The 21,793-nt window shown below is 35.8% G+C and overlaps 1 protein-coding gene across 1 annotated transcript in view; it reads left to right on the forward strand.

The window, feature by feature from the left end:
• Positions 1-4,816, forward strand: part of SENP6 (SUMO1/sentrin specific peptidase 6) — a 104,226-nt gene extending 99,410 nt beyond the window's left edge. Inside the window, exons 20-24 of the mRNA XM_012646040.1 lie at positions 234-325; positions 961-1,049; positions 2,316-2,384; positions 2,491-2,641; positions 4,286-4,816. Of these exons, the coding sequence (XP_012501494.1) occupies positions 234-325; positions 961-1,049; positions 2,316-2,384; positions 2,491-2,641; positions 4,286-4,495 (611 nt within the window). The 3' untranslated portion in view covers positions 4,496-4,816. The remainder of the gene's footprint in view (positions 1-233; positions 326-960; positions 1,050-2,315; positions 2,385-2,490; positions 2,642-4,285) is intronic.
• The last annotated feature ends 16,977 nt before the right edge of the window (positions 4,817-21,793 follow it).

Consider the following 21,793-nt stretch of genomic DNA (forward strand, 5'->3'; position numbering starts at 1 on the left):
AGAGAAAAGTTTATAAGAATCTTATAGCATACCATACCTTTAATTCTCTGACTTTTCTTTAGTTTTTAGGACAAACTGAATCGTTTGTCTAATAGTGAAGATAGCTTTATACCATACCATTTTTCCTTTTTTCGTATTACTCTCTTCATGTGTGAACAAAAGCTATTTTTTTGTGATATCCCTTGGTTTACAATGTATGGCTGTAAAATACAGTTTTTCTCTCTAACATATAGAAGGGATCACATTCATGGTTTATAACGAGCACTTACTCTTTGGCTCTTTTGGTGATAGCAGTTACCTATTTTGTGAACTAGCTAATCTGACTGTGCTTTATTATTGCTGTTATTCCTATTGTTGATTATTCCATTCATAAAGTTGCCAGAAGCTGTCTCAAAAAATTCCTTACTTATTTTACATTCAAGCAAACCTGTAGAATAAGGATACAGTGTCCTTAAGCTGTCTTCTCTCAAGTGCAGTGAAAATACGGGTGTCTCAAGGAAAACAGTGTTTCCAAAAAACCTTTAAATATTAATATTTCTGATGTGAAAAAAATTATTCATGTAAAATAATAATAAATATAGATTATTTATGTCCTGTTGTGAAACAGCTGTCTTAGCAAACTAAATTTTTGTAAAAATAAACTAAAATCAGAGTAATAATATTTTGCAGAAGAATCAGTCATAATATATTCAGTCTTTAAGATTTATTGTAGATTGAGTGAATAGATGTAACAATTTCTTATAAATCTCTGGTTGTTAGGTTTTTTTTTCCCCCCCACTAAAATGTCATTAGATTTTTTTAAAGCATTAGGTAATTGGAATTAAGTGTCTGATCACCTAAATAGAAATTTTTTTTACATATTTGTTACAAAGATGTTTGTCCCCAATGATGCTATTTTGTTAGGTTATTAGTTATTTAGATTGCATATTTTCAATATTAACAGGAGGCTGTCTTTTATAGGATGATAGCAGTGATGATGGATTCCTTGCTGATGACAACTGCAATTCAGAAATAGGACAGTGGCATTTAAAACCTACTATCTGTAAACAGTAAGCATTAACTGTTTTATCTTCCAAACTCCATGATAATTTTTGTTTAAGTACATTCATAAAATAAAACATAACTGAACAGTTTTTATTTAAACAAATACTAAAACAAAACTCACAAATGCTGTCAGGGTCAGTGAGGAAACTTGGGGCATGCTGTCCAGGAATTAAGGAGGAAAAAATAGGTATTCATTTCAGTTCTCCATTTGCCAATTTTCCCAGCCTCTGCTTGCACTTCTGCACATACAGTTTTGATCGCGAACCACTATTCCTTTTGATATGTGGTGCTTTGGAGCAGAAAACATTATATATCAAAATAATAACTTGGGGTTGGAGTTTACACTGGTTTCATTGCTACTGCATGAAAGCTGTGGAGTGACTCAAGGCAGTCCTGAGGGACATGTTCCAGATGGGAACCCCAAACAGTAGTGAGTCAGTTTTGGTTTTCAGAAGTACATGATTCTTCTGAAGTGTCTCTCCAGAGACTCTGAACTTCTTAGATAAAGTATTACCAATTTCTAGGCTTAATCTCCTTTGACATTTTTGTAGAAAAGTTTAATGGAAACTCCATTAAGAGACTTTCAAAAGCAAACTTCACTTTTAATGGAATATATAGAGACCTAGGATAGTGAAGGGATCTCCTCCAAATTTCATAAAATTTTAGCTAGGAAGAACCTGGATCTTTAAACGTTTTGGGACTTTTGGCACTATATTACACTTCCTCACTTAATTGAGTTTATAACATAACTTTACATAATTAAATCTTTGAAGGTTGAATCTAAGTTATACAGAGTGTTCTGAAGTGGAATCTTGGAAAAAACACAGCATTCTAAACTAATGTGATGATGTCTATAATAGGTTTGGGTTAAAATTGGATTATTTTCCTTCTACTTTTGCATGGTCCCACTTTTGTTGATTTGGAATATGAGTATGTTCCAAATTTTCAGAATTGTTTTGACTTCCTACTAATTTTGAAGTATTTTTAGGAACCAACTGTGAAACTTTAGTGTAAAATATTTATAACTAAGATATGATTAAATTAATATTTTGTAATTTAATATCTAATATAACCATAGATACTTAAGTATCATTGGACTGTAAGGTTCATATATATCTATAAGATTCATTTTTTCTCCCCAGTGTTTACTGAGAGGCATACAAAGGAAACTTTTAAGGTTTTAAATTTTATTGTAAATATGCCACTTTTAATCTTTTTATGCCTTTGTAATATTATAAAGTATTTAACTTTTGGTCATTTGTACCCTGCAGACCTTGTATCCTACTTATGGACTCACTCAGAGGCCCTTCTAGGTCAAATGTTGTCAAAATATTAAGAGAGTAAGTTCAAAATCACACCTTGTACTTTGTTTTGTATTCTGGTGGGGATGAGGAACTATGTATATTTAGGTATATGTATATTTTTACTGTATATGCATTATTGCAGGTATTTAGAAGTGGAATGGGAAGTTAAAAAAGGAAGCAAAAGAAGTTTTTCCAAAGATGTTATGAAGGGCTCTAATCCAAAAGTACCCCAGCAAAACAACTTCAGTGACTGTGGTGTATACATATTGCAATATGTAGAGAGCTTTTTTGAGGTGGGTTTCAGTTTGTCGGATCTGATAAAATAAATAATAAAATAGTGCACTTGACTATGTTAGTAAAAAACACAATGAGCAAATATTTTAAAGAGTTTTGAAAGTTATTATTTCAGAAGTTATTCCAGGGAGCAAAAACTTTCAAATTGGAGAACTTTCAAGGCATAAAAGCACTGTATATATAGTTCATCAAATCCAAGGTTTATTTAGCTCATTCTGTGACTGATCAATCAACTCGCCCTTTCTATTGGCTCTTTCCACCTTAAGAAATCTCTCCCTTGAATCAGACTGCCTCTTTTACCCTCTCTTCTCCTCTTCACAGATATATTTCTCGAAGTATTTATATTCTCTGTCTCCATTTCCACAAATCCTACTTGCTTCTCAAATACCTAAAATCTGGTTTCATCCTTACCTTTATATTAAAATTGTTATTGATCTCCCAGCACCATTTGATACTGTTGACCATTTCTTCCTCATTTTCTGGGTTTGACCTCAGAGGTATAGTCCCAGACATACCTCCCTTGATTCTTTACAGTCATCTTGACACCTTCCTTCTTCATTGACCATCCAATGTATGAACCACTAAGTCCTGTGAGTTCTGTCATTAATGTCAGATATCATCTCTCTGGGGCTGGCAAGCCTTTTTTTTTTTTTTTTTAAAGAGAAAGGATCTTGCCGTGTCACCCAGGCTGGAGTGTAAATGGCACAATTATAGCTCACTGTAGCCTCAAATTCCTGGGCTTAGGTGATCTTCCTGCCCTCAGCCTCCTGAGTAGCTAGGACTAACAGGCATGTGCCACCATGCCCTACTGTTTTTTAATTTTTTGTAGAGTTGGGGTCTTGCTGTGTTGCTGAGGTTGGTCTTGGCCTGGCAAACATTTTTATAAAGGGCCAGATAGTAAATATTTTAGGCTTTGTGGCTATATGGTCTCTGTTGTTACTTTCAGTTCTACTGTTATCTAGTGATAGCATCCATAGACCATACGTAAATGTGTTAGTATGGCTATGTTCCAATAAAACTTTATTACAAAAACAGGCAATGGGTAGAATTTGACTCACTGGCTGTAATTTGCCAGCCCCTCATCTAGATTTTAAGATTTATAGGCAGAAACTGTATCTTACATAATCCAGTGCCTAGCATAATGCCTAGCATGTGATAGAGATTTATATGTAATTGTAAATACATATTGAATTAGTTATTGATTTCTCCTTTTAACTTTGGAATGTTTTTTTTTTTTTTGAGACAGAGTCTCACTCTGTTGCCCTGGCTAGAGTGAGTGCCGGGGTGTCAGCCTAGCTCACAGCAACCTCAAACTCCTGGGCTCAAGCGATCCTACTGCCTCAGCCTCCTGGGTAGCTGGGACTACAGGCATGCGCCACCATGCCTGGCTAATTTTTTTTCTATATATTTTTAGTTGTCCAATTAATTTCTTTCTAATTTTTAGTAGAGACGGGGTCTCGCTCTTGCTCAGGCTGGTTTCGAACTCCTGAGCTCAAACAATCCGCCCACCTCGACCTCCCAGAGAGCTAGGATTACAGGCGTGAGCCACCGCGCCCGGCCTAACTTTGGGATGTTTTATGTGATTAAAACTAAAATGTTATTTATTATCATTTTTAATACGCATTTAATATTTTTATTTTCAGAATCCAGTACTCAATTTTGAACTACCTATGAATTTGGCAAACTGGTTTCCTCCTCCAAGAATGAGAACAAAAAGAGAAGAAATCCGAAACATAATTCTGAAGCTGCAGGAAGATCAGAGCAAAGAGAAAAAAAAACATAATGACACTTACTCAACAGAAGCATCTTTAGGCGAAGGAACAGAGCAATATGTCAACAGTATCTCAGATTGACCATTTCTGTTGCTTGTCAGTTCTGCCTTCAGAAACTAAATGACTTTCAACTTTGGGTATAGACAGTAAAGAACTGAAGTGCTCACTACTCAGAGTGATTTGGAAATTTTAATGCTTGTAAAAATGTCATATAATTAATTTCCAAAGGAGTATGTATCAAGTAAAAGTCTGTAAATATGTTAATGAGGCCAATTTTTCCAGCATTTATAATTATTTTTTTCACTTGTTAGGAAGCTTTTGTTTTGTATTTTCTGTTAATAGTACTTAAAATTGCAACTTCTAAACACAAAATAAAAAGAAAATATTTATAGGAGGAAATGATTAATTTGATATTCTTTAGTGAAGCTTGTATAATTCCTCAGTGGGTGTGACATATTTCATGGGAATATTCAAATATCTATGGTAATCTTTTGACCCTTTACAATATTTTCACAACTCAAAATGTGAAAATAAAATTAAATCTAAGATATTCTGAACTAAGAAGACATCTTCATATGCTTGTATAGCAAGAAAAAAGTCATAGCTTTTCAATTTATATACTCCTGTGTGTTCAGAAAACACAAGAAATGTAATAAATATTTATAATTTTACACAAATATTTAAGAAGCAGTGTTAAGAGCAATTCAAAAAAAAAATCTTGAATTATATCACTAAAATATAACTATACTTGCATACATTGTTGTCAAATGTATTTCTGAAGACATCAAAGACTCAGGTTAAAACTGTTTTGGTAAGTGCAGCTTCAATTTTAAATATCCCATGTTACCTTTCTATATTATAGCTTAAAGTGTGCTACAATCTGTGTGATATAATTAATTGATGAACATTTTTAATCTGTGTAAACACAGAAATTTAAATAGGAATTTACTATTTTTTGTAATAGCTTTTGCTATTTTTTCATTGCTCATTTTGTTCCTGTTATTTTGATAAAGTATCAGACTTTTTGCTTAAGTTTTTCAGTGTAAATTATTTTTACATGTAAAAGTACTGTATTTGATCAATTGCATAATGCAGCAAAAATCTTCCTGGAATTCTCCTTTAAAAATACTAAAATGTGATGGTTTTGATGACAGATTTACAACTCATATAAGGATCTTACATATATCTACAGAAGCTATTCATTATTTTTCAAATGAAATGGTATACATTTCTTTCAAATTAACTTTTGAGACTTCAAATATATATTTTAAAAGTCATTTTTTGTTAAATAATGAATTTTTAAATACACATATATCAAAAATAGTTGAGAATAAAAAGAAGGCCATTTTTGTCATCAGCAATTATTTTATTTCTAATTTGGCCATCTCTGGCATTCTGACCAACATTCGAGGTTATTTTCTTGAATTTAATAAAGCCCATGGGTGTGTTAGGAGTAGATGGGAGTGTTATTTAACAACAAACAAAAAAAAGTCTATTGAGACACATTCAGTAAGTGAAATATTAAAATGTAAGCCTAAGGGTGGTCACCATTAGCGGTATCAATTGTAGAGTTGTTTCTTTGTTACTTTGAACTATCCTGACAATTTTTTTAAAATTTCTGATTATTTCTTTTTAGTGTTAACTTGGAGCTGTTAGCTCAGATAATTAGCTTAGATATGAAAAAGAAGAGTTTAATTTTATTATTTACTGAATATGGCAAAAGACTTTTGGATCTCTAATGAAACTAAGACAAAAAATGAAAATTGTTTTTTTAAAAAACCTAATAGCAATAAGCAAAATTGGCATAGTTAATTTTTTTAAATGAACTGTATTTTGTCAGAATTTGAAGATAATGAAAAATATATTCTAAAATGTTTAATTGTTTTTTAAATTTCTAATAGTTACATTTTGCACTCTTGGATAATTTTGGGAAGATAAAAATAAATTTGTCCCTTGGGCGAATTCAAGTCAATTATGTTTTGACGTGAAAAATATAGATTGATGTATGTCAGCTTTCTAGAGAGAGAGTACTCAGCTATTTGATGCTATTTCTCCCACCTCATGTGAAATTTTATTTTTGGAAGTTAAGCTAATGACTTTGCAATATATATGTTGAAAATCTTTGGAAGCTGCCAGGTTGGTATATACACACATTCACTTGAAAGTTGTGTACTCTGGTACTTCTGTGTAGTTTAAAGTGGATATCAACCTTTTAAAATATGTTATTAGTACTTAGAAGTTGTGAAATTGAACTTTAAAGTCTAGAGGATTGTTACTAGACACTGAAACTGCATGACGAGTATCTGGTGTCTTAACTAATTAGATAGATCTGTTGTATTGGTTTTCTTGTTGGATAGAATAACAGTTAATCATTTTGAGAAGAGTTTTAGATTACTTGCCATAAAATTTGTATGTCTCGGCTCTTGGTAGTTTAGGAGCAGAGGTGGTGGTGTTTAACTAGTCCCTTCCCTTTGATGTTACTATACCCACTTCAGATAGTATGTTCACATATGCCTAAAACAGCTTTTCTTTACAGAGTAATCTATGCTTAAATTCTTAGTCAATTAAATGTAGGAGGTTTTATTTGAAAGCGTAAGATGATTTTCTAAATTACAACTTGTTTTAAGTCACCAAAATGAATTCAGTATTTTTTTCAAAAACTATAATCTCTGAAGACTATAAGACAATGTAAAAATAGAGTAAGAGTATAAATTTTCCAAAAATCAAAAATTGTACTTAAAGTCTTAGACAATTCACTGAACAGGAATAATAAAGAACATATTTTAGTCCATAATATATGACCAAGATGTGGTGGAATAAAGCTACTGGAATATAAAAATGGAAGAGAATAACTTGATCAGGAGAAACAGAACTCTTAAGAGATGAGGCAATGTAGTGCTGTATGTCTAGAGGAGATAATGATAACAAGCTGCTCTGTTGATCACTTTAAGGACTAAAGGAGAGGGAGGGGATTATTGTGAGGGCATCCTATGGACTGTCTAGCCGAGTGAATGTAAATGAATAGTTTAACAACTATAGACAACCAAGCACACAGGCAAGACCAGACTGTCTTGGGAAATGTACTGAAATAGTCCAATAGGGGTTTCTGGTACATTTGTCATTTTCCTACCTTCTGGAAGAAGGAAGAGGGATACGAAAACTGCTGTTACAAAACAAATCTAAATGTAGAGGGAGAATTGTGTGATCAAGTGGTAGCAATATGAACTATAAGGAAAAGTAGCTCTATCATCTTAATTCTGATACTCCAGATTAAGGAATAGTGGTAGAGTACTCTAAAACACCATTAAGGAAATCAGGGTGTAATGTACTCAGAGAAAGATGCCATAGACACATGGCCTGAAACACTCGAAAAGAAAAGTTAAAAGCTTAGAGGTCTTTATTGCAAATGATTACTGTTAAATTGTCCTTAGTGCGGATGATTACAGTGAGGAGGATAGTATCCAAAACTAGAATTTTTATCTAGAAATGTGCATTAAAGTCACCTGGGGAGCTTTTCAGAGTACACATACCCAGGGTCTCAACGCCAGTGGTGCCATATATTTTGAAAGTATTTCCCAGATATTTTTGTGCACACTTCCTTGTAGCAAGCCACTGATTTAAAAGGATCACTGTATGTCCTTGATGGTTTTCTAGTTGGTGGTCCCAAAGATAAGGAAGGATAGGCTTGTCTGCATTTTCTTTCCTGAGATGCTTTAAGATAACACTTTACTTCCTCCCAAATTCCCATTACTAACTTGGGATCACTGAGTTCATTAAATTGTTGTTACTAAGCCTTAAGAAATTAAAGTACAAGTTGAGTATCCCTTATCTGAAATGCTTGGGACCAGATGTTTTTTGGATTTTGGAATCTTTGCATTTTACTTACTATTGAGCATCCCAAATCCAAAAATCCAAAATGCTTCAATGAGTATTTCCTTTGAGTATCATGCTGGCGCTCAAAAAGTTTCGGATTTTGGAGCATTTTGAATTTCAGATTTTTGCATTTGGGATGCTCAGCCTGTATTAAAGTGCTTGTAGATTGGAGACCAGCAAATGTCCTGATTTTCAAAGGAAGAAAGTAGATTGTGCAAATTATATAGTAGTATACATAAACTCTGATAAGATTCTAAGGTGAATTATTAGAAGTCTAATGCATTATCCATTGTGCCACAGAGCCAGCTCTAAGATGAATTATTAAATGGCTGGTTTGTGAACTTTTAAAGTATGGGTCACCAGGAGTCAGGGGACCACTAAACGCAAGATTGTTTTATGTTTTTAATAGGATTCTGGACTAGTTAATCCGTAGAATGCAGGCAGACCAACAATTCTCAAGTGTGTTTGGTAACTTCGTTATAATAGATTCTGTGGTGAAGTAAGTTTAGAAAACAGTTCAAACCCAGTTAGCAGGTTTCTTTACAGGACATCTAGGAGCCTTTAATATGCTAACATGCAGAACATGAGGAAAATATAGATAGAACACAGCATACTATAGAATTTGGCCATATCTGCTTTCTCTCCTAGCCTGGCTCTCTAAACTTCCTTATAAATACTACTCATCAAAAGACATAGAGCTAACTATTTGGGGGGGGGGGGGGGGGTGTGAACTGAACTTCAATAGAAGATGCTTTTGAAACGGATTTAAGGTTTTTTGTTGTTTACATTAATAGTTGGGTATATTTTTTGGAAACTTGAAAATAAGTGACTAGTTTCTTGGAGAAGTGAATTTCCATGAGGAGCATTTTTCTTTAATCATTATTATGAAAATAACCATTGTGATGAAAAAATTACCAATCTGATTCTTATATACAAGTGGATTCTTGTAGAAGAGTGGATTTGGTGATAATAATCTTTTTTAAGGTCATCAGATCCCCTAAACTTATACCAAGAAATTGTGTAAATATATGAAAGTGAATCTAAAGATTATCTGGAGGCTTTTCCTTCTGTTTATATCTGAATCACTTAACTGCTAGATTAAACCTCCCCCAAAATCCACTCCATTGTCTATTTTAGAATTAAACTACAATAGACAAACTATACCTAGAAGCATTTTTTTCTTCTAAAGAAATCTGTGCAAAAAAGTACTCTTTATAAGCTAGAAAGTATTAATATACTTCCAATGTTTTTAACCCCTCAAATACTGAGAAGTTGTTCAAACCTGTTATAAAATGTATTGTTGTTATGTTTTCATAATTAGCTTTATACATGGCGACAGGAGAGGATTTCATCAAATTAGATGAAATTAGTCCTCAAATACTGAATAAATGTTTTGAGTACCTACTTTGTACTAGGTGTTGCCTGTAAAACGGAGCCAAACAGATACCATCTTTCCTCCTCATGGAGCTTCCTTATGTATAATGAGAAAGGCATCTGTTGTTAATCAGCCTCACAAATTAATAATTTCAAGTAAGTGCCATACAGGAAAAGTACAGAGTGTATTAAGATAAAATAGCCTAATCTAGAAAGTTAGGGAAGTCTTCCCTGAGGTGTGACATTTGAATTACTGGTTAGACATAACTGAACAAAGGCTGCAAGGGGAAGAGAGGAAGCACTTACAGGCTGCGCAAAGGCCCTGAAGTAGGAATCTGTGATTTGTCTTAAATGGTAATGGGCTCATTTATTAAGCATGTACTATATGCCAGACATTGGTCAGCATTTTAAATGAGTGAATTAATTTATTTCTCACAATGACCTTATGAGAAATGTGCTGTTATTACTCCCAATATCCAGGACAAACAGGTCCAAAGAAATAGCTTCCCCAGCAAAGCTGGACTTTGAATTTACAATCTTACCTTAGAGGCTAGGTGAACCTGTACTAGATAAAATGAAAATAGATAAGATGTATATGTATTTTTTTAGAGATGCACTGTGGCAGAATCTTGATTATTATTGAAACTGGATGTATGGGGGTTGTTGAATTGTGGTTTGTTTTTGTTTCTGTTTTTTGTTTCATTTTTTGCGTCAAGGTCTCACTCTGTTGCCTGGGGTAGAGTGCAGTGGCACGATCATAGCTCACTGCAGCCTCAAACTCTTGGCCTCGGGTGATCCCCCTGCCTCAGCCTGCTGAGCAGCTGGGACTATGGGTGTGCATCACCATGGCTGGCTAATTTTTCTATTTTTCTGTAGAGACAGGGTCTCACTGTTGCCCATGCTGGTCTTGAAATCCTGGGCTCAAGTGATCCTCCTGCCTCAGCCTCCCAAGTGCTAGGATTACAGGCATGAACCACCATGCCCGGCCTTGTTATTTTTTATGTTTAAACATTTTCAAATTTTTAAAATAAAATTAAAGGAGGCCTGTGTAACTGGAACTCAGAGTGAGGTAGAAAGGTAGGCTGGGACTTAATTATGCAGGGCCTTGAAGCCATATTCAAGATTTTGGTCATATCCTAAAAAGTCATTGAAGCATTTCAAGCAGAAGAATAATGTAATCAAATGTTGAAAAGATCACAATGGTAATGAAAGCATTACTGGAGAACAAGAATGAGTGTAAGCCTCTAGTATTTTAAACAAATTATGAATTACTATATTTAAAGTAAAGGATACAATTATGACTGATAATAGAAATGCTGAAATAATAAGACATAATTTGGACATTTTATTTGAAATGTTCTCTTTAGAAACATGCAATAAGAACAGGAAAGGGTGTTCCTTTGTCCCAGTCAGAACTAATGTTTTTTTTTCTTTATAAAGAAAAGATTATGAATTAAATGTATTAATATTAAATGTATACAGCTGAAAAATGGACAGAAAACAAGCCAGCATGGTGGCACACACCTGTAGTCCCAGCTACTCAGGAGGCTGAGGTGGGAGGACCACTTGAGACCAGGAGTTCGAGGCCGTAGTGCACTATGATCGCACCTGTGAATAGCCACTGCACTCTAGCCTGGGCAACATACTGAGACCCCGACTCTGTGTAAAAAAAAAAAAAAAAATGACTAATGAAAATATTATTGACAGAAAATTGATTTTGGAAGCAAAATTATAAAGCATGTGACACTACCAAAGAGAAAGCATTAAAATTTTTTTAGACACCAAAGTTTTATATTTTTAAATATACAAGAAAATATAAAATTAGCCTGAAATATGAACATTCCATTGTCTTCACAGAAAAAGTACTTTATGGTGTAAATTTAAACAACTTACTATACTTGACCTAATCAGGCAACATTTCCAAACATGTTTCTTAGGGAAACTGCCCAAAGCACCTGTAACATAGCTAGTTATGTTTTGTATCTTGCTCTCTTCCATCCTATCCTCCTGTCATAGCTAATTGGATTTAAGGTGGACACCTGATCATAAGGAAAGTTAGTTTGTAGTGATATGACCTAGTAAATAAAAAGCAAACAAAAATAGGCCAATCAGATCTGATCATTAGGAATTTAGGTTGAAAATAAGGAAAGCATTTGCAAATTGGAAGAAGAGAGAAGAGTGTGTTAAAATGAATCTAATAAATTATCTTATTTCTAAGATGGACATTCCCCCTACACACACACATTTTAACCTCTGAAATAAGGCTACATCTTTTCAAATAAGGAAACCTGAATTTGCATCAGAATTACTTGGAAGGCTTGATAAAACAGATTGCTGGGCCCTATATCCAGAGCTTTTGATTCAGGAGGTCTGCAAATTTACATTTCTAAGAAGTTCCCAATGAAGTATGGCTTCTTAGTTATGTTTTCAGCCAGGTGTGTGAAAACCTCTTGATGCAGGTAAGACCCAAAAGATATCAAAGTATCAGGATTCATGAAATACTATATAAAATTATTTGATCATATCTATTCAACAATATTTGTAATTATAATTAAACGTGGATAACCGGCATGTGATCACATCACTGTTTTTTTATTATGGTCTGGATTTTAATTTTCTTTATAACCTATTTTAACTTTGTATGTATTCTTGGATATTTTTCTCCATATTCAGATAATCTTTTGTATACATCTATATATAATAATATATGTATAAAGATTTTTTGTTAATTGTTTTTCTTATAAAAACTAGGATAATTTATATAAACACATTTCAGAATCTTTCTTTTGTCTCAGCATATCTTGTGGAAATCAATCTAGGTCATTTGGTATAATCAAAGTTCATTTTATGATGGACCATAATTTATTTAGCTATTCCCTTACTCTATCAGTAGAATAGGCTTGGTGGTTGTGCTATAGCAACAATTCCAGAATCTCAGGACTTACCTTCCCTAAAAAGCTTTTCTTTTTTGAGACAGAGTCTCGCTCTGTTGCCAGGACTAGAGTACAGTGGCATCAACATAGCTCACAGCAACCTCAAACTCCTGGGCTCAAGCGATCCTCCTTGCCTCAGCCACGCAAGTAGCTGGGAGGGATGACCCACCATGCCTGGCTAATTTTTTCCACTTTTAGTACAGACGGGGGAGTGGGGAGTGTGGGGGGGATCTCTTGCTCCACTCCTGATCACAAGCAATCCTTCCTCATTGGCCTCCCAGAGTGCTAGGATTACAGGCGTGAGCCACCGCCCCTGCCCCCAAAAAGCTTTTTTTCTTTGGTGATGCTACCTGTCCAAAAAGTAAAGTAGAGGAGCTCTGTTTTTCAGGTATGTACCCAAACTGATGAAGCTCTAGTTGATACACGCTTCCATAGCCACTCCAGAGTGAGTAGAGAAACTGGTCAGCAGCATGTTGATTCGTAAAGCTACCCAGAGGTGTCACTTCCATTCTCATTGCACTAGCCTAAGTCAGTGGACGCTCCTAACTTCAGATGGAACAAAATTTACGCTTACGGTATTTCCGGAAGGAAAGGAATATATCTGTGACTATCACACTAATGGGCATTCACTTTGTTTCCATTTTTTTGGCAACCATGATCATGTAATATATTTCCTGTTTCTTTTGTATGCTGATGGTTTTATTTCTTTCAAAAAGATTCACAAGGATTGCTGGATCACAGGTCATGTTTATTTTTAATTTCTGTAGGTTTTACTAGCTTGTTTTCCAAAAGGATGTAAGAATTTACATTTTCTACAGCCATTTATTAAAATACAATGTATCCTGCGTTCCCACCAATAGGTGTTATAGCTCTTTTTAATTTTGCAAGTCTTTTGCATATAAAGCTATTTTTCACTATACTTTGATTTGCATTTCCCTGATCATTAGTTTACATTTGAGGGTTTTTTGGTATTTTTTGTGTGTGTGTGTGGTGACTGTGCCTATCATCTGACCATTTTCCATTGGATTAGTATTTTTTTCCCATTAATATTTAAGGCTTCTGCTTATTACATTGCCATCTCTGTTACAAATGTATTTTTCCATAATCTATTATTTGTAGACTTTATGGTATATTTTCTATACCAAAATTTTATTTTTATATATCCTTTGGGTTTTTAATCTTGGTTAGTAATCTCTTTGACTCTGCATAGTACATAGAGTTGCATATTTCTTGCAAGATCTTTAAAAATTTAATAAAACTATGAAATTTACTTCTTTATAGGGCAAAAGATATGAATGTTACATCCTCTAAAGTAAACTGATAAATGTAAGTAAACGTTTTCCCTGAGTTTTGTGAACCGCTCTAGCAAATTGTCCAACCTGAGAAGGGGGTTGTAGGAATCCCTAATTTATAGATGATCAGTCAGAAGTACAGGTGATAACCTGGGACTTGAGACTGGCATCTGAAGTGAGGACAGTCTTGTAGGCCTGAGCCCTATGTTTAGGTATATTGGGTCAAAATTGAATTGAATGTAAGACACCCAGCTCGTTTTGGAAGAGTTGAAGAATTACTACACACATTGGTGTCAGAGTATTCTCTTAGTGTACAGGAAAATAGTTTTCCTTCTACATTTTTACACATGCATAAAAAGTGCACAGATCATGAATGAAGGTATAACTCAATAAACTATCACTAAGTGAACGCACTTGTATAGCCCATCACCCAGGTAAAAAATAAAACATGACCCGTGTCTTCAAAGCCTCCACATGCCTCTTCTTAATCTACCAACCCCTTTTAATATGTCATTTTGAATAACTGGTAGGGGTGATAGATTAAATTATTTAGATTATTTATTGTTTAGGAAACATTGGCTCCCCACACATTAATAAAACTATTCATCCTGCCCCATTGAGGCTGGGATATCCACTTGATTGTTCTGACCAAGGGAATGTAGGCAGAAGTAGCACTGTGTCAACTGTGATCCTAGGCTTTAATAAGAGGCACCGCGTATTTCTGACCTCTGACAAAAGGAGAACATGCCCCAGGTAGTCATTGCACATCCATTTTGAACCCTAGCATGAGACACATACACAGACTCTATTGACAAGCAGACTGAACTAGAGTTGTCCCACGTGACCCATATACTGTCTAGGAAGAAAATGAATGCTTTTTGTATATGCCATTGAGGTTTTTGTTGGCTACACAGCAAAGGCTGAGTAATACAATAATTATTTGGTAAATCTCAATAAAGCCGAGGTGAATGAACTCAAGTAACTACTCTCTGAATTCATTTGATGCTTTGTTCACTTCGAACTTTTGTTTATTATTAACTGTAGGATAATATTTAACTGTGACACATATTTATTGGGAACTTCCTGGTCAGTGACTACGCAATACTTCCTTGATCTATTTCAGGATACTACTATTTTTAAGGCAAGGAAATCCGCCACTACCGATTTTTTTGTTTATTTAATAAACATTTTTCAGAAGAATAATGCGTATCACTAATTCCTTTAAATAGTACTCCCCACCCCCAGTCTTTTATTGTTTTTTATGTTATATACATAGTAGTTTTTGTATTACATAGTACCAACTTTGAATATTTCATTCATAACCTTGAAAGTACAATTTATTTCTATATTTTTTGCAAGATGGCAACATTGTAGAATGTCTTACACATGTGAAACTGAAGGATAATTGGTGAAAATAAACATTTCAAGTACTATGAAAATTCATTTTATACAAAAATGAGATAAAATGAACAGCACATATATACTTTATAAAGATTGAATCACCTGTAGAATAGTCATTTAAATTTAAATTTTATGTTCCTATGGATAATTGAGCAAAGCCCCCTCCTTCTCATCTATAACAAAGCTCCAAAATGTTCTAAAAAATATTTCTAGGAGGGTGCAGTGATTCACGTCTGTAATCCTAGCACTTTATTAGGAAGCCAAGGTGGGAGGATCCCTTGAGGCCAGAAGTTGGAGAACAGCCTGGGCAACATATCAAGACTTCATCTCTACAAATAATAATAAAAAAAAGAAATTAGCTACATGTTGTGGTACACTCCTGTAGTCCTAGCTACTCAGGGAGCTGAGGCAGGAGGATAGCTTGAGCCCAAGAGTTCAAGACTGCAGTGAGCTGTGATCGCATCACTGCACTCTAGCCTGGGCAACAGAGCAAGACCCTGTATCCAAAAAAAATTCATTTCTGAAGAAAGAGTATGAATCTGAAAGAGCTGGAGTTCATTCTGCTCAGCCCATTTCACCAACTTTTACTGCATGTACACCTTTTATGTCCCAGCTGGCTCTGAATGTCCAAAGAGAAGCGAGACCTCAGTGAGATCACAGACACATAAATAAAACATTCAATATAATACAAAGTGTGCTAAAATACAAGTTCGCACAGGTTATTTCCTGTAGGCATTAAATCCAATCTGAGGATAGAATTATGTTTATATTAATGTTTAAATAAGGATCAAACTATCATTGAAAATGATTAAATTTTAACCAATTTAGGATTAATTTATAAAACCATAATTTTACAGATTGTAAAAACCATTAATTTTTTGGCATATTTTCTGGATTATATATGTAGACTGCAGAGAACTGACCTTTCAGAATTGTGCCACTGAATTCTTTTTTATTTTTCTGTTGTTTATCCCCAATGTATGCAGATTATCTAAAACAAGTATATTTATGGTTTCCTTTCTCCAAATTTAATTCAAGCTTGTTTTTCTACTTTCTTAAAGCTTCTTTAAGTCACACATTTGATTTTTTTTTTTTTGAGACAGAGTCTCACTGTGTTGCCCGGGCTAGAGTGCCACGGCGTCAGCCTAGCTCACAGCAACCTCAAACTCCTGGGCTCAAGCGATCCTCCTGCCTCAGCCTCCCGAGTAGCTGGGACTACAGGCATGCACCACCATGCCCGGCTAATTTTTTCTATATATTTTTAGTTGTCCAATTAATTTCTTTCTATTTTTTGTAGAGATGGGGTCTCGCTCTTGCTCAGGCTGGGCTCGAACTCCTGAGCTCAAACAATCCGCCCGCCTCGGCCTCCCAGAGAGCTAGGATTACAGGCGTGAGCCACCGCGCCCAGCCTCAAATTTATCTATTTATAAAAGACATTTCTGCTGTAATTTTAGTCCTTTATATTGAAAATCTTTCTAATATATTAGCCTACTTTCTTTCCAGAGGAAATTCAGGAGGATAAATATCATTCAGTCTTTCTAAAGAAATGATTTATGATTTCACAGTCATTACATTAAACGTTAGGTTTTTTTCCCCGTGATAAAGTATGGTAGATGCAGACATTGATGGTGTATGATTATAGGTTAAGATATACTCTGGGGGAAAAGCTGTGAGATTATCTCTTTAAGGACCTGCTTATTTCCTGCAATTTATTGCCCTATAAATTCCAGATGATTAATATTAGTGCAGATTTGTTAATAACTGAGGAAATAACCAAAATTTCTCATATAAGTTATAGTATTGTATATATCTCATTTATTCGTTAAATAAACACTTGAGCACCTACTCATTCCTCTTTTATAAAATGGGGATAATACTAGAACTTCTCTGTGTCTATCGGGTTCTTGGTTGAAGGCAATGGAAATAAACTCTGGCTCATTGATCCAGAAAGAGAATGTATTGAAAGAATATCATGTAGCTCACAGTATCACTGGGAATACTGGAGAACCAGGAGTGTAAAATGTGCAGGGCCATATTTAGGATGTCATTGTCAACACTGTCACTAGCAGACCCTGGCTGCCACAGCCATCCACACTGCTGTGAATCATTTCTCTCCATCTCTGCATCCTTACATTCAGATTCCAACTCTCAGGTGACAGCATCCAGTGGGGTAGGGAACCTGTGGCCATGTGGCCACATGTGACCTTCTGGATCCTTGAGTATGGATGGCCTTTCGACTGAATCCAAACTTCACAGAACAAATCCCCTTATTAAAAGGATTTGTTGGCCGGGCGCGGTGGCTCACGCCTGTAATCCTAGCTCTCTGGGAGGCCGAGGCGGGTGGATCATTTGAGCTCAGCAGTTCGAGACCAGCCTGAGCAAGAGCGAGACCCCGTCTCTACTAAAATTAGAAAGAAATTAACTGGACAACTAAAAATATATAGAAAAAATTAGCCGGGCATGGTGGTGCATGCCTGTAGTCCCAGCTACTCGGGAGGCTGAGGCAGAAGGATTGCCTGAGCCCAGGAGTTTGAGGTTGCTGTGAGTTAGGCTGACACCACGGCACTCACTCTAGCCGGGGCAACACAGTGAGACTCTGTCTTAAAAAGAAAAAAAAAAAAAAGGATTTGTTCCGTAAAATTTGGATTCAGTCAATGGGCCACACTCAGGGGTCTGGAGGGCCACATGTGGGCTTGAGGCCACGGGTTCCCTACTGGGTGGCCCTAGCTACCAGGTAGTGGGGAAAAGGACATTGGCCCAAATTAGTTTCCAAAGTGTGAGGCGGGCTCTGCTTCCATTAAGAGTCAAAATTAAGGATTTTCCAAATAAGATGGGAGTCCAGAAAGTAGGCAGCAAAAAGCAAATGCTTACCACATTGCCTCATAGAGCTATGAAGATTTAAAGATGATTTACATAAACTGCTGGCACATGGTAAACATTCAGTAAGTTGTAGATTGTTATTTTTATTAATTAAATGAGGCAGGCAATGTGCCAATGCAATAATAAGCTAAGAAAATAAGAGGGAAGAATTTTTAATTTAAAAGCTCTTTTGGAGGGTTATGAGAGGAAGAAACAGATATTTTAAAAAAACATAATTACAAAACCACTAGCAAGTGCTACAATATAGGTATAAAGCAGATGCTCTGGAAAATGGGGAAAAGAAAAACTAATTCTGCCAGAAAGTCAGGACAGAGAAAACAGTAGTCAGTAAACTAAGTTTTGAAGATTGAGAAGAACATCATGAAATGGTATGGCATGTTTGAATTCCTATGAGTGTATTGGCTTTTGAGGGGTTCTGTATACCATATCAATGGGTTTAAATTTATCTGAAGGGTGTTACACAAAAAGTTATTCAACGGTCCTTGTAAAGCATGTTAAAGCAGACATTATTCAGGACCATCATGTTAGGAATAGGGACCACGGCAATGGGACTTTGCAGTGGGGGGAGAGAGAGACTAGGCTCAACTCTGAATACAGCATGGACAGGTGGGAATTTACAGCCAAGGAGGAGGATGGGGGTCAGTGGATGGAAATTACTAAAAGGTAACAGCAGAGGTAAAGGGAATTCTGGCTAAACCAACCTAAGAGGATTTTTACTGAAAACAGGCCAGTGTGATGAGACGTCACCTGTCGGATGGTGGAGCATGAAGACTCAAATCAGATATTGAGGGTCATCAGATAATGAAGATGGGGGCTGCTTGCTAAACTGACTCAGCAAGGTTCTTGCTACAGCTGGATTTCATAAGGAAGTACACAGATGGGCCTAGGAGAAGCTTCAGAAGCCTGACTAAAGTCTGGTCAAGCAAAGAATCTTTGCCAGAGGCACCAGGACTTGGCAAAGGCGATGGCATAATCGGATTTGGGAGAGGGGTGTAACTCTCTAGGAGTGACAAAAGAGTGGACTGGAGTAAGCAGAAGCAATGTCAAGAGTTTAGATAAAAGCAGATGATGGTCTGTACTAAGGGAAGATGGAGAGTAAAGGCATCAACTTGGAAATATTTTATGACTTAGAATGAACTGGATTTTGTGACTCCAAAACTAGGGTTGAGGAAGGAAAGGAGTTCTGGATGATTTAAATCCCATAATCTAGTGGTTAGTGATACATAGTCATAATAGGGTCTGTTGGCAGGGGAATTGAGACAGTCGGGAGGCGAAAGATAATGAGTTTCTGTGATGTAACCTTTTGTTGTTCAGCCTGCCCCATTTAAGGGTTGGTGACACAGATGCAGTTGAAGCTGTTAAAGTGGCCATCAGCCAGGGAGGGTATAGAGACCCTTCACACACCTATAAAACCTATTCCTACAAACTGAAGAAACAAACCCACAAAATGTGGCCTCTAGTTTCAGGGGGGTTCATGGAGCTCCCATCTATGATAAGGAATAAATGGATCTCAGTTTAGGAATTTCTGGGGTGGCACCAGAAGACCCAGGGAAGAGTATTCCAAATATTTAATGGGGAGAGCAAAGCCAAAGAACTAAGTCACCTGCCACTTAACAACCTTCGATCAGCTACAGACTACATATAAGTAATGGTCTCATAAGATTATAATACCATGTTTTTATTGTACCTTTTCTGTTTAGATATGTTTAGATACACAATACCATTATGTTACAAATGCCTACAGTATTCAGTATAGTAACACATTGTACAGGTTTGTTGCCTAGGAATGATAGGCTATACCATATAGCCTATATGTACCACATAGCCTAGTTGTGTAGTAGGCTATACTAAATTTGTCTAAGTATACTCTATGATGTTTATACAACTACAAAATCGCCTAATGACGAATTTCTCAGAATGTATTCCTGTCGTTAAGTGACACATGACTGTATAAATTGTTAAGATGAGTTTCGGCAACAAATAAAAGTTGAATCCACATGCTTAATGACAGTACGTGCAATTTCTTAGAATTGTCAGCTCTCTTGCCATTTCTCAGATCTCTGGTCATGTTTTAAAAAAAAAACCTCTCGTCATTTGCTCATTCATCTCTCCCATTTATTCAACAGTAATACTAACGGTAGGCACTGTTTAATGAGTGCCTACCATGTGAAAATCACTGTGCTTGGCACTAGGTACACAAAGACAAGTCCACTACTCTGCCCTCAAGGAGCTTTACAGTCTAGTTGGGTGATACTTATAAGTAAACTTAAGTAGCAATAGTGAAATATGGGTTGGAATTAGTGTTAAGCGACAGATGGGAAAGAGCACCAAAGTGCACCTAGGATTTGTACCAATGGGGTTTAGGAAAAGCTTCTTGGAAGGGACAAATAGGCTTTGTTCTGAAGAATGAATTAGATTTAGCTTGGCAATGCTCCAATGTAGTAAATAACAAAATAGCATAGCTGTCTGTTATGGGACACACAACTACTTCAGAATGCCTTGAATGTAAAGTACAAGAAATGGAGAAAGACAGTGGGTAGAAATGAGATTGGATGGGGAAGCAGGGCTAGGGCAGTGGTCCAAAATGCAAGTGATTCCAAAGACAGGCAGGTAACATAGTGTGAACAAGCCTCGTTCAAGACAGCTTTGTGGGGTTTAGGACAGTGAATTGGGGCCCTCATAACCCATGAAAAGGTATTCAAATTCAATTAAAAGAAAAAACAAATTTCCATTTTGCTAGGCAAACCAAAACAGCCAGTTTCTGACTGGTGGCTCAATCAAGAAGGATCTTACAAGACACCTTGAGGGGTTTGGGCTTTATACCACGGGTGGTGGAGTGCCATTATAGGAATTTAAACAGAGGACTAGATAATCAGATTTTATTTTATAAAAGATGAACTGGTGGCATCATAGAGACTGGATAAGGAGGGGAAAGATTACAGCCTGGGAAACTGGTTAGATAACTAAGGCAGTATGCAAGCCTCGCAAAGATGGTGGCGTGAAACAAGATAATGGCAGTGGCTATAAAGAGGAACTGGATACACTAGAAATATGTTATAAAGCTAGAAGCAAGGGGACTCAGTAATGGATTGAAGTGGGGGACAAAAGAGAAAGAGAAAAATCACGAGTCATTACCCACAAAAAACTTTAAAATATATTGGCTTCTATTGGTTTGCCTAAATGCTTTTAATATCAAACCCCAAATTAAGTCAAAGCAGTGAACTGAAACAATGATCTTCATCTTCTCCTTTCTTTCGATCCGTTTTGAAATTTAGTTTTATATACTTAAGACTTACCTTCTGGCAATCTGGAATTAAACTTCTGAGATTGCTGTAAATTATTTCCTTTCTTGCTTTCGCTTCCTCTTTCTTACTTCCCTATCTTATTCTTTATATTTTATTGTTTTAGTTGAATGCTAAACTATCTTATCACAACTCAGTCCTTTCATCAAGAGAATTGTGGCGCCTCTGAATATCTAAAACTTGTCTCCTCTTCACAATCTTCTAGATTTCCGGACATTTCCAAGTTGCTACTTATAAACGTTGCTAAAAAAAAGTGTAATTCTCACGGGTAAGTACGCTAGCTTTTTCAGCAGACACATTTAGCATTACAGTAAATTATTTCAT

This window comes from Propithecus coquereli, unplaced genomic scaffold, assembly GCF_000956105.1.
Source record: "Propithecus coquereli isolate 6110/MARCELLA unplaced genomic scaffold, Pcoq_1.0 Scaffold24, whole genome shotgun sequence".
NCBI lineage: Eukaryota > Metazoa > Chordata > Mammalia > Primates > Indriidae > Propithecus > Propithecus coquereli.